The sequence below is a fragment of the Capsicum annuum genome, chromosome 3 (assembly GCF_002878395.1).
Source record: "Capsicum annuum cultivar UCD-10X-F1 chromosome 3, UCD10Xv1.1, whole genome shotgun sequence".
In the NCBI taxonomy this organism is placed as follows: Eukaryota; Viridiplantae; Streptophyta; class Magnoliopsida; order Solanales; family Solanaceae; genus Capsicum; species Capsicum annuum.
This window is the reverse complement of record NC_061113.1, coordinates 18,710,907-18,723,932: the sequence shown is the minus strand read 5'-3', so window position 1 is coordinate 18,723,932 and position 13,026 is coordinate 18,710,907. Positions and strand designations below refer to the sequence as shown.

The 13,026-nt window shown below is 37.6% G+C and overlaps 1 protein-coding gene across 7 annotated transcripts; it reads right to left on the bottom strand.

Moving 5' to 3' along the window:
• Nucleotides 1-102: 102 nt before the first annotated feature.
• On the bottom strand, nt 103-12,422 carry LOC107864650 (acylamino-acid-releasing enzyme). Of its 7 annotated transcripts, none has more exons than XM_016711077.2 (18): nt 12,066-12,422; nt 6,540-6,717; nt 6,051-6,354; nt 5,203-5,424; nt 4,929-5,138; nt 4,749-4,823; nt 4,207-4,345; nt 3,946-4,097; nt 3,765-3,847; nt 3,516-3,637; nt 3,325-3,403; nt 2,997-3,174; nt 2,167-2,227; nt 1,931-2,053; nt 1,242-1,439; nt 955-1,023; nt 647-723; nt 103-546 (listed from the first exon to the last, which is right to left on the bottom strand). In XM_016711077.2, exons 2-18 carry the CDS (start codon nt 6,688-6,690, stop codon nt 483-485), a joined length of 2,307 nt encoding a protein of 768 aa, XP_016566563.1. In that variant the 5' UTR covers nt 6,691-6,717; nt 12,066-12,422; the 3' UTR covers nt 103-482. The 7 variants fall into 7 exon arrangements, with proteins under 7 accessions (XP_016566563.1, XP_016566565.1, XP_016566567.1 ...); XM_016711079.2 differs by lacking the exon at nt 12,066-12,422 and adding an exon at nt 11,870-12,014; XM_016711081.2 differs by lacking the exon at nt 12,066-12,422 and adding an exon at nt 11,874-12,007.
• Between the last annotated feature and the right edge of the window lie 604 nt (nt 12,423-13,026).

Sequence of the window (13,026 nt, the reverse complement as noted above, 5' to 3'; positions counted from 1 at the left end):
CTTTTAAATGACAAATCATATCTTTTCTGGAGAAAAAAAAGTAAATTTACCTTTGTAAATAAGCCAAATAGAAAATGGAGATATTACCTTGAAACATATTAGTATACTGAAAACTTTCAATTCTTGTCTATTAGCTGCTCATTGCACATAGGAAATTTACCACATTTGTCCTTGCATATGACAAATACTTTTGGAAGAAGTTGCTATACAAAAAATTCTCCCATAAATGAACAAGAAAATTTAAAGATGGACTCCTTTTGATGATTTATTGAACTGCACAACAGAGGAACTGTTTATTTTACATACATTTTAGTTTGACATAGGCCTGTCATTGCAAAGGTCAAGTATGTACGTATAACCAATTTCCTTAGGTGACATATGTAAAATGTTCATATCTTCAACTGAGATGAGAGCTTGAACATGAATCGAAGGAGTATAATCGTTGTTCTTCATCTTCTTGCAAAGGAATGAATCATATATGTCTATTTGAAGTGCTTCTTGAACCACACTCCAATATTAAGAAAGCTTTCGAAATCAGACTGTGGCCTGCAAAGGCAAAAAAGACCAAGTTTTCATTTGGAAGTGAGAACAAACAAACATGCTGAAACTCGAGACCACCAACGATGCACATAAATTGGTCCAGGACCTGTCAATTGCATGATTGTCCTCCGGAAACAGCAGCACCTTGACCTCAGTTCCTTTCTCCTTCAATGCACGAGCATACTGCGTGCATCAAAAGAAACAACATTTACAAACAACTTAAATGGTCAGCTTCTAACTCATATATTATACAAAATTCAGTTATTTATGTTTCTGCATAGAACCCATGCCCATGACACACCCATTCAACGCGAATACGTATAAGGCGAATGAATGATCCATGTAACATAATTACGAATATAGACCCGTGTGATGGGTAAAAGAAACAAGCAGAAGATTTATATTAAATCTTACTTGCAAGCCTGTACATATTGGTGCACGGAGGTCCTTGGCACCTAGCAAGAAGAGTATAGGAGTTTTGACCTGCGATATTAGATGAAACGGATGTAGCAAATGCACTCAGAAAAATAGGATCCAGAAAATACATCCATAGGGAGATGATTTACTTCTTGGACGACTGTTACCAATGATTGTTGAAATCTAGAAAAACTTAATACTTCAACTTTTCTTTACGATTTGATATATAATTGCGTAAAATAGAAAGCTTTTGTCAAATCCAGATTTTGTTGATTACACCAGACCTTGGAAATGTGTGATATAGGTGATTTGCTGTGAAAGACGGCAAGGTGTTCAGATGAAGGAGCTTCAGTAAACATTGATTTTCCCAGATGTCCAAACATCTCTGCATAGCACCAATCAGGGATATCAGTTGTTCCAACCATCAACGGAAGGCTGCAGACAGGGTTCCTAGTAGCTGCAGCAGCAAACTTATCGGGTGCCTGAAGTAATAGTAGCAGAACTGTCAATCTGTAGTCGTTCAGACACACAAGCTTGTCCAGATTCCCTATATAAAGCAACAAATGTACATAGAACAATGCTGATGTTAGAGTGGGCTAAAGTTCTATATTGGTTGGTAATGGACCGAGGGTCTGTTTATATAGATTTGGGCAATTTTTCCCTCGTGGGATAGCTTTTGAGGTAAAGTTAGACCCTAGTGTTATATATTACATGGTATCAGAGTCAAGTACATCCCTGTTTGGGCTTCTGGTCCATGCTCAAATTGCGCCTGGCGGTGAAGGGGTGTTCCACATTGGTTAGGGAACGGACTGAGGGTCTGTTTATATGGATTTGGGCATTCTTCCCCTCTTGACCTAACTTTTGGGATTGAGTTAGGCTCAAGTGTCATATCTTACGGCTGGTAAGGACCAGAAGTTTCACAAATGTAAATGGATCAGTAGTAGAAACATAAAGATTTGTAAAACTAGCAGACCTGGCCAATCAAGTGTGTTGTCAGGAATCCACCATGGGAACCACCAAGCACATTTATTTTAGATGGATCTGCAAGACCCATATCTATGACATGATCTATAGCAGCTAGCACATCATTAACATCCTACACATGAAAGACATATGATAAGTTACAAACACGTAAGAACATTTGAGATTTCAAATCCTTGATCAGCAATCTTTCACGCGAACAAAAGGAAGAGTACTATGGAGCAGTACCTGTGATCCAATTTTGCCCGGAAGAGATTGCAGTGCTTCCTCACCGAAACCCAAGGAGCCTCTAAGATAAGGTAAGATAAAGAAGGCACTTAATCAAGTTATTAACTGCTGCTTAGCCAAAAACAAAGGATAGAAAAGGAAATATTTCGAGAACAGTAACAAATTCATATATGCATTTTTCCGGCTTGGATTGCCAATAATGTAGAAGTCTCATTCTTACAGGTCGAGGCAAATAAGAAGACACATTCCAGTGATGTTGTTCCTAAGCATTTGATTTTTAATTAGTATAATTTGTTTCCTTTTACTTGTTTTCAAACGTGTAACTAAAATCTTGATGTTGCTAACTTCAGTTTTCTTAAAATCAACAGCTTTAAAAACATCTAAAATTAGATTCTTTAGAGATAGTTTTCTACTGAATAAATCGCAAAAATGTGAACTTTGACATTGGATTAAACAGGTAAATTCTGAGATTACCAACTATCTCTATTACATTTCCTTGATATTAAAACCAAGAAAACCGGTTGAGCGTAACATTTTGATCTAAAAATTATATTAAACATCAATTTTCTTCAATGCCTTGAGGAATATTAGACATTTCATCAGAATCTGCATTTGACAAGTTGTTTGGAGAGAGGGGATGTTTACCTATTTTATGGATGCCATCTTATATTGAAGAAAAGAAGATGTATGACCAAAGACAAACTTGCAATGGATGTATGCAACTTATAGTATTCATATAGCTATCTCACATGCATTACTAGTATTTCATTAGCTGTACGTATATAAATTTGAACATGCTTTACAAGTACAGAGGCATGAAATTTTCTCACCTATAATTAACAATCAACAAGCTATAACCAATTGAACAAAGGAAAGCTAAGGATTTCGAGAAGCTTGACAATGTAATGAAGTGAGGACCCCCATGAAGGACTACAATTAGCGGATCACACAGATCATGGCTCTTACACTTGGAAGACACGAAGATAGCCTCATAAGGTTTGCTGGCACCTAAAAAGAATTGAGATTGTAAACCTATAGCATATAGTACGATTAGCGAATCACACAGGTTTTTTCATTTCATTTCCTACCTCCTCAACAGTTGAAACACCAATATTCAGAGGTAGAAGCAAGTCTCTAGTCCGACTGATAAATTAGTACCTGCGGTAAGGTTCTCAGAGATATCCTTGATCGGAATTTTGATACTACTAGATTGGCGGGATGACAGTAGAGAAGTCACCTGGGATCATTGCAGATGTATATGAATAATAGAAATGTCATTCTCGTAAGTATGCGTTGAGCAGAACATTCTAAATAAAACATTTTGTAAATGAGTGAACAATGAGATGAACCTTTTCAGAGCATCTATATATGGGGCTCGTGATATCTTGCCAACTTGCTAACACCTCTGCAGATGACGTTCCAACAATGCTGCTGTACTTGATTTCTGGAATATCAGAGGGACTGCTACAGACTTTACCAGAGAGAAATACCAGATTTATTAAACGTGTATTGATCCGAATAAGCAAGTAAATGAAGGACACAAAAATAGACAATTTCTGCAACATAGGTACCCGTCTACAAAAAGTTTAAAGTCTTACAAGCAATGATGTTATCACCATCTAGCGCAAGCAAGCTCCAAGAGAAGCTCGAGTTTCCAGGGCTAATGCGTGACACCTTTCCACTATCAATTAACACGCAATCATTAGTCAAAAGAAAATTTAAGGAATGTCATGACACCATAATGTCGGTCAAAATTTGGGTCACCTTATACTTAGTTACCTCAACACGTTCACTGAAAGTATTACTTCAGTGCTGCCCCAGACAGAAGATACAATCATGGTATATCCATCCGAAAGCCAAGGTTTACTAAGAAAATTGACACTATAAAGGCCAGGGAAGCATCCATCTTCTGGACACATCACAACAGGAACCTGTCACGTAAGTGTGAGAACACGTGAATGAAAAATAGTTACAACAAATGATTATTCACTAGCTTCAAAGTACTGATACAAGTGAGAAGAACAGAGAAATAGAGCGAACCACATCAACAATGTCAGCATCTGGACTTGGTTTTCTATCTATGGACCAATCAATTCTATGAAGTGATTGAGTTGCAGAATGCACCCAAGAGTCTACAGAACTTTTTGCAGACAGAAACACCAGGGCCTTCCCATCTGGGCTGGAAAATTCAGTAAACGTAACAACTAGTTTTAACTTTTCCCAACAAACTAACTTAAAAAATTAAATAAGATAATGACAGATTCTTATAATGCTATAGTTGATTCCCAATAATTATCAACTAAGAGCGATATGAAAATAAATAGCAACATGCTTCCACAAATTAAAGAATGCCTTATTCATCTACATTGCTGGTCTCAAGCCCGGGTAACGGAGGGGAGTAGCCAAGGATCAATCTGCAACAGCCTCTCTATCCCATAAAGGTACGGGGAAGGCTGTGTACAGCTTACCCTCCCCAGATCCCCCACTTGTGGGATTACGTTGTTTTTTTTTTTTAATTGTTTGTTCTTGTTGTTATTCGTATACATGTCCCATCTTTCTAGCATCCATATAATTAGATATACCTGAAACGAGGAAAGAATGCACTACTTATTCTTTGTGTCAGCTTAACTGGAGATGCTTCTTCAATTGCATTAGTTCTGAAATTGAAAAAATTCCATTAAAACAATGACAGGGAATAAACAAAAAATATAGAAATTCTCCCCTAGCATAGTCCCCTTTGGAGAAGCTATCAAGTTACATACTCAGATTGATGATCTTCTGATTTTGAAAACGGAGCTCTAACAGCATACAAAGCACACGGACGGTTATAGCAATACTTAATGCCGAACTTTCTAGTATCTGATGGCCACCCCACAAAAACCAGATATTGCTGCAGGCCTTTAGAAGTTGGAGCCCACACAACTTGTCCAACACTAAGCCTCTTTATTCCTTCAACAGGATGTACTTCTCCACTGCACAAGAAATCAAATTATTACCCTTTCGACTGATAAAAGCAAACAATACACGTTATCTTACCTGTTAACATTGATAACGAAAATTGCAGGTTCTCTTTTTCCAGGATAGGTTTCGCCCCAGTCCTCTTCCCAATCCCCTTGACCTTTCCAGCTACCACATTCCTTATCTGAAGAGTTCCCTTTCTTGTAGCCAGAATTCGTAAACACAGGTTTAGAGGGAGCCGGCTCCTCAGCAACGTATGCAATAAAGGTTTCATCATCATTCCATGAAATTCCCTCAAACCTGCATTGTCAAATGCTAACGAACATCATATGTTGGTGAAGTGAAAAATCAGAAACCTTTAAGGTGTGTTTGGTATGGAAGAAAATATTTTTCACATGTTAGGTTGATCAAGATTTTTGGAAAATGACTTTCCTTATGAAAGTAGGGAAAACAAGTTCTATAAATGGCATTACACGTTAATTATCTCCTTCCCTAGGGGAGGATCTAGCCCTTTCGGAGTGGCTTCATTTGAACTCATAACTTTTCGTCTAGAACTGGATTTATCTGTATAATACACATTGAGATTGTTAAAAGTATTGAACTATGAACCTAAATAAGGTGATGGATTCAGTTGTTGAAAGGAATGCGAGCCATGAACCCATAGAATTAAAATTCTGGATTTGCCTTAGATCCTCCCCACCCTCCAAAACACTCCACTCTCGCTCTCACTTCCAACCCCACCCCACCACCCTCACACCTACCTCCTAACCACAACTCCCATAGTGTTTGCTTGGATTAGATACAAATGCTTTTGGGACATTATTTTCTACTCAACTACCAAATAAAAGAGGTAAGAAAACCACTTGTCATTTATAAAAACACTTTCCGTCATACCAAACACACTGTTAGTAGATAAGATATGGTACCATCCATCTGAATATACAGAGCCATGGACAGAAGGCGAGACATGGAATTCCTTTTCGACTTGAGATGGACCCCAAATCTCGAATTTGGTTGGAGAATCTTTTTCAGGATTTCTAACAACAAGAAGCTTTGAACCTGAAGATGATGGAACCATTATAGATCCACCAGGCATCTCAATAGGGAAAGCAGCCCATTGAAAACTTACACCATTTGTACTTCCCTTCGATATATAACTAGATAATATGTATCTCCTGTTCTTGTTGGCAAATAGATTTGGCTGGCTGATTGAGAACATACACTGCGAACCTTTGTGCAGCAAAAAGCAAAAGAGGGACATTCAGCAGGTTTGAAAGAACCAAGATTCTTCTTAAGTCAGAGTGGAAAAACAATCTTTCACTATAATAAAAAATGAAACTTTTCCTCGTCAGAGTCACGTATTACCATTTTTCATCATTGTATACATAACGGAGATTGGATAGTAACAATCATACCACTGGTAGATTTGAAAGTCCATGCCTTGTCAATGGTAGGGATGCTGGCAAATTGTTGGAGTAGAGTAGACAGAGACGAGTATTCTTCCTCGGAGGTTTCATCCAAACCAAGAGGGGATCTTTTGAAAGGGCTGGCTTCAGCATGTTCCATTGCTGAGCAAACTGAAAAATTGCGAAACTGGAACACAACAAAAGACCAATTAATATAGAAATACTGATAGTTGCCAAGACATATTTTAGCTTACGATCATGTAAAACAACTTAGGATACATTGGAGACACCCTAAAACAAATGAAAATTTTCTCTTTTTTCTTCCATAGTACTAAAAAAGGCAAGCCGGTGCACTAAAGCTCTCGCTATGCGCAGGATCCAAGGGAGAGCCAGACCACAATGGTCTATTATACGCAGCCTCACCATACATTTCTTCAATGGATTATTTCTACGGCTTGGACCCCTGATCTCCTGGTCACATCACAACAACTTTCTCAGTTACTCTAAGATCAATATTCACTAGTGTCTGATGATAATTAATGGAATGAGGAAGCAGTTGGAAATTAGTTAGTTGTTAGTAGTGCTTAGCTAGATGTGCTGAGCTGTCATACAGCTGTAGAAGGAGTCAGTTAAGTTGTTCCTCTATATAAAGGAATGTACTACTGCTATATGCATACAATAAGAAAATATCTTCTCCAAAAATTCTCTCTCTACTTTCCCCAATTCCTCTCTGCACATTCATGAATGTTCATCACTCTAATCAGTGAATCAATGATTCAGTCATAATACAAAGATTATCATGGTATCAGAGCAGCGATCTCTACATTAGATCGTCTTCCGCACAGCTAAATTCTCGAAGTTTGTTTGATTGAAAGGCTCATCAATGGTAGAATCAACACCAGAATTAACAGTTGCAACTCTTGGCCACAATCATCCTTTGTATCTACAAGTTTCTGTCACCTGGTGTGGCTTTAATTGTGATTAAACTTACAGGTCCAGAAAATTATGGACTCTGGAGTAGATCAATGACGCTAGCACTACTAGTGAAGAACAAACTAGGTTTTGTTGATGGGACCTGCTTGAAGAGCTCGTACAAAGGTGAATTGGCCGCACAATAGGAAAGATGTAACGCAGTGGTGTTGTCGTGGATAAGCAGCACAGTAGCATCCAATTTGCTGACCACAATTGTCTATGCCTCAAATGCAAAGCGAGTATGGGAGGATTTCAAAGAGAGGTTTGACAAACCAAATCTCACTCGAGTTTATCAGTTATGGACAGAAGTAGCAGGGTTGAAGCAAGGTACAAATTCTGTGACTGAGTATTACTAAAAAATGAGAAACCTATGGGATAAATTTGATGTTTTAGTTCCTTTTCCTGCATGTGACTGTGTTGAGGCTAAGTCCTATACTGATCATCTACATCAACAAAGGTTATTGATGTTCTTAATGGGATTAAACCAAACCTTTAGTCATGTGAGGAGCGATATACTTCTTAAAGCAGAGGCACCAACTGTGAGCCGAGCTTATGCCATTGTTGTACAAGAAGAGAGTTAACGGATGTTAGGCGCTTCAGAAGCCAGTAAGGAACTAATTACAATGTTGACAGGAAAAGGACATAATTTCAAAGGAGGAAAGAAATCACTAACTGGAGCACCTTATGAAATCTGCGGATACAAAAATCATCTCACAGTTGATTGCTATAGGTTGGTAGGATACCCAATTGATTTTAAGAGCAAAAAGAAGCCTGCATAATCAGGGTCCTATAATTCCGGATATTCTCATAATGGAGCTGGTAATTCTAGATCAGGTAATCATAATCATGCAGGAACAGGAAATTTTCGACCATATGCCAACAATGCAACTATGAACAAGAAGGTACAAGATGATTTTGAGCTCAGTAACGATGAGATAAATCAAATACAGAATTTGTGGCACGACAAGGGATTAGCTGAGTGTAAGGCTAACATGACAGGTAATGTTTCCCTTATGAATGTACCTTGTCCACAAGAATGGATCATCGATTTTGGAGCAACTCACCATATCACTTCCTGTAAAGACTAGTTAGATGTCTTTAAACAATTGAAGGGGTCCAACACAGTACAATGCCAACAGGAAAGAAAGCTGAAGTGAAAACCATTGGTGATGCAGTTATATTAGGGAGCTTGACAGTAAAAAATGCGTTACATGTACCGAAATTCAAATTCAATCTTCTATCAGTTGCAAGACTTACTAAGGATTTGTCATGCAGTGTCAGCTTTTTTCCTAATTTCTGTGTGCTGCAGGGTCTTTACAGTGGCAAGGTGATTGGGATTGGTAGAGAAAGCTGTGGTTTATACTTTCTGAAAGACGCAATAAATGCAGTGGTTGGTGCAGCAATAAGAGGTGCTAATAAAACAGACTTATGGATAGGGGCAGATCTAGGGTCCCGGGTGGGGGTTCCCAGGAACCTAGTAACTTTTGTGCGGATCTAGTATAAGTTGGGAACTTATAAACAAAGTGTATTGTTGGCTTAGTGGAGTAGGGGGACTTGTAAAAGTTTTGTTAACCTCTAGGTTGTGAGTTCAAATCCCTCTAGTTACTATTTGATTTTATTTTTGTCTATCATAGGGAACCCACAAACTTTAAATCCTGGATCCGTCTCTGCTTATGGCATAACAGGACATCCACCACTGATAGGATATCCACCACTGAAGGTCATGGAACACATTGCAACACTAAGAGATCTGATAAATCCAAAAGAACACAACTATTGTCAGACCTGTCATGTGGCTAAACAGAGTAGGCTTGTTTTTCTTGATAGCACTAGCAAATCTAAACATTGTTTTTAGCTTATGCATGTAGATGTCTGGGGTCCATATAGGACACCTACCTGTGACAAAAAGCAATATTTTGTTACATTGGTAGATGACTATAGTCGATTTACTTGGACTTGTCTCATTAAATGTAAGACTAAGGTATATCTCATCCTAAAAGATTTTCTCACTAAGGTCAACACTCAGTTTGGTGTGAAGGTGCAAGTTTTGAGATCAGATAATGGTAGTGAATTTTTTAATTTGAAATGCAACACTTTATTTTCTTCTCTTGGCATTGTTCATCAGATTTCTTGTGCCTACACCCCTCAGCAAAATGGGGTGGTAGAACGAAAGCACAGACATATAATGAATACAGCTAGATCTTTCAGATTTCAAAGTGGAGTACCTATCAAGTACTAGGGTCTATGTGTGAAGACTGCGACCTACTTGATAAATAAAGTACCTAGTGTGGTGTTGCAAGGGAAATCACCACATGAAATGCTCTATGGTAAGGAAACAAATCTGTCTCACTTAAGAGTTTTTGGTTGCTTGTATTTTGCCTCAGTGTTGCCTAGACTTGACAAATTTGCACCTAGAGCAAAGAAAGCAGTTCTGATGGGATATTCTGATATTCAAAAGGGTTACAGGTTATTGAACTTGGCTAATAATCTGTTGTTTATCAGTAGAGAATTCTGATCAGGTTCAGGACTTCTCGGCTAAGGATGTAGGGGTTGAAAATCATATATACCCTACTGATAATCCAGTTGGGTCAACTGATATACACCTATCTTTAGATACAGAGAAAGATTCAAAAAGTGCAACACCACCTGCTGCACAGCTCAATGGCCCCACAGATGGTGCAAATTTGCCCGACACTAGTGGTGAAACAACTGAAACTCCACCTGATGCTGAGGTGCAGGAGCTGACTGCTGCTACTCTGTCTAACTCTAGAAGAACTAGCAGAGTTTCCAAACCACCTTTGTGGCATAAAGACTACATGTTGACTAGAAGAACAACTGCTGCATGTTTCTATCCTATTGAATATTACCTGTCCTATTCCAACGTTAGTAGTTCCTGCTAAGCTTATGTTTCTGCTGTCTCATCTATTGTAGAACCTACCACCTTTAAAGAAGCTTCTTCGTGTCCTGAATGGATAGATTCCATGAAGGCTGAGGTTCAGGCTTTGGAAGAAAACAAGACTTGAGCTATAGTAGATTTGCCAGTTGGGAAGCAAGCTATTGGTTCTAAATGGGTCTATAAAGTGAAATATAAATCAACTGGTGAGGTTGAAAGATATAAGGCTCGACTGGTAGCAAAAGGATACAATGAACAGGAGGGGTTAGATTATCATGAGACTTTTTCTCCTGTGGCAAAAATGATAACTATCAGAGCAGTAATTGGAGTTGCAGCTTCTCATAATTGGCCTTTATTTCAAATGGATGTTCATAACGCCTTCTTGCAAGGAGACCTATCAGAAGAAGTCTATATGGAGTTGCCTCAAGGTTTTCAGAGACAGGGCAAGAACAAGGTATGCAAGTTACTCAAGTCTTATATGGACTCAAGCAAGTCTCGAGACAATGGAACCTCAAATTGATTGAGGCTTTATTGAAGACAGGTTATTATACACAGAGTGCTCATGATCACTCTTTATTCATCAAAAGGCATGGAGTTGAGATTGCAATAGTTCTGATATATGTAGATGACCTACTTATTACAGGAAATAGCAACAAATTGGTTGAAGAAGTCAAAGGTGCACTGCATAACAACTTCAACATGAAGGATCTTGGTGATCTTAAATATTTTCTAGGGATTGAAGTATTGAGATCAAGATCAGGAATACTACTTACTCAGAGGAAATATGCACTTGAGCTTATATCAGATATAGGCCTAAGTGGTGCCAAGGCAGTTGCCACACCTTTAGAAGCGAACATAAAACTTACTACAGCTGAATATACTGAATACATCGGTAACACTGAGGATGCTATGTTCAAGGACATTGGTGCTTATCAGAGGTTAATTGGAAGATTGTTGTACTTAACAACCACAAGGCCTGACATAAGCATTGCAGTCCAACTACTATCACAATTTATGCAAAAACCAAAACTTTCACACTGGGAAGCAGCATTGAGAGTAGTAAGATACATCAAAAGAGGTCCAGGACAGGGTTTATTGCTGAGCAGTGAACCTAGTACACAACTTCAAGCCTTTTGTGACTCGGATTGGGCTTCCTGCCCAAATACTAGAAGATCAGTAATTGGATATGTGGTAAAGCTGGAGAAATCACTTATATCTGAATATAGAAGCATGGCAGCTGAAGTATCTGAGCTTGTATGGTTGACCGGATTGTTAAAGGAATTAAATGTTTGCATTGACACGCCTATCAAATTGTATTGTGATAGCAAGGCAGCAATTCAAATCAGTGCTAATCCTATATTTCCTGAGAGGACTAACCACATTGAAATAGATTGTCATTTTGTAAAAGAGAAAATAAAAAGTGGTTTGATTCATGCAGAGTATATCAACACAAGGGAGCAGTTGGCAGACTTACTTACAAAAGGCTTAGGGATAGCACAACATCATCTCCTAATGGACAAGCTAGGAGTGTTGGATGTGTACGCAAACTCTAGCTTGAGGGGGAGTAATGGAATAAGGAAGCAGTTAGAAATTAGTTAGTTGTTAGTAATGCTTAGCTAGATGTGCTGAGCTGGTAGAAGGAGTCAATTAAGTTGAAGGAATGTGCTTACAATGAGAAAATATCTTCTCCAAAAATTCTCTCTCTACTTTCCCCAATTCCTCTCTGCACATTCATGAATGTTCTTCACTGTAATCAGTAGCAGCTGCAGTGATGAATCTTTGTGCTGTAAAATTAACTGCAGACGGTATTTAGGATTTTTAGAACATGATGCACCACTTATGCATTCTAGTCTTTTAAGAGCACGAATGACAACAGATAATAATATCAAATCAATTCTAGAAAATATATAAAAATATTAAATTTTTGCATAATTTAAGCTTAAATCTGCCCTTGCTGTAAAGTGGTGTAATGTATACATGATGGTCCACAGATTCTTTCTATTTCAATTTGAATAAGACGTTTGTTAAAGATAAGAGGAAGATAATATTCCACATGGCCTTTTGTCAAGTGATAAACAAGTCCAATTCCACATCAATGATTTTTACAATCCACAATATATAGATGTGCCCATTAATTTAGGGAGTAATTTCCATCCATATTTTGACAATTGTCTATAAATATCAGTTTTATTTTTTTTTATGATAAGAATATCATCTAACTATTTCTATTTTCCTCAAAAAATTACTCGACACCTTAAAAACCTTATTCTCTCCTACTTGACATGATATGTTGTTAAAATCTTTTATTTTCTTAATTATAAACCTATTTAATTCTTCAAGTCCATTTATTCAAACCCACTTCTTATAAACTACAAGAAAAATCTAAATGACGTAATATTTTTTTTTTTTGAAGAATTTGTAAAAGAATTTACTGGTAATCTAATGCTCTACAAGTTTTTCAACCAAACTAATTTTATGGAAAACCTACAAATTTTTCTATAAAACAAAATTTGAAGGAGAAAATCTTAATTTTTTTTTTTGTCAAGCAAAATTTAATAGAAAAATCTTAAAGGTAATTATCACCTGAAAAATTTAATTCGTATGTAGATCACTTGCAAAATTTTAAGCAAG

Excerpts from the sequence above, each read along its gene's own strand:
- LOC107864650 (XM_016711077.2), bottom strand. The coding sequence starts at position 6,690 with ATGGAACATGCTGAAGCCAGCCCTTTCAAAAGATCCCCTCTTGGTTTG. Across the intron at positions 3,175-3,324 it reads CTCTGAGAACCTTACCGCAG|GTGCCAGCAAACCTTATGAG; the intron begins GTACTAATTTAT and ends AATTCTTTTTAG. Across the intron at positions 724-954 it reads CAATATGTACAGGCTTGCAA|TATGCTCGTGCATTGAAGGA; the intron begins GTAAGATTTAAT and ends TGATGCACGCAG.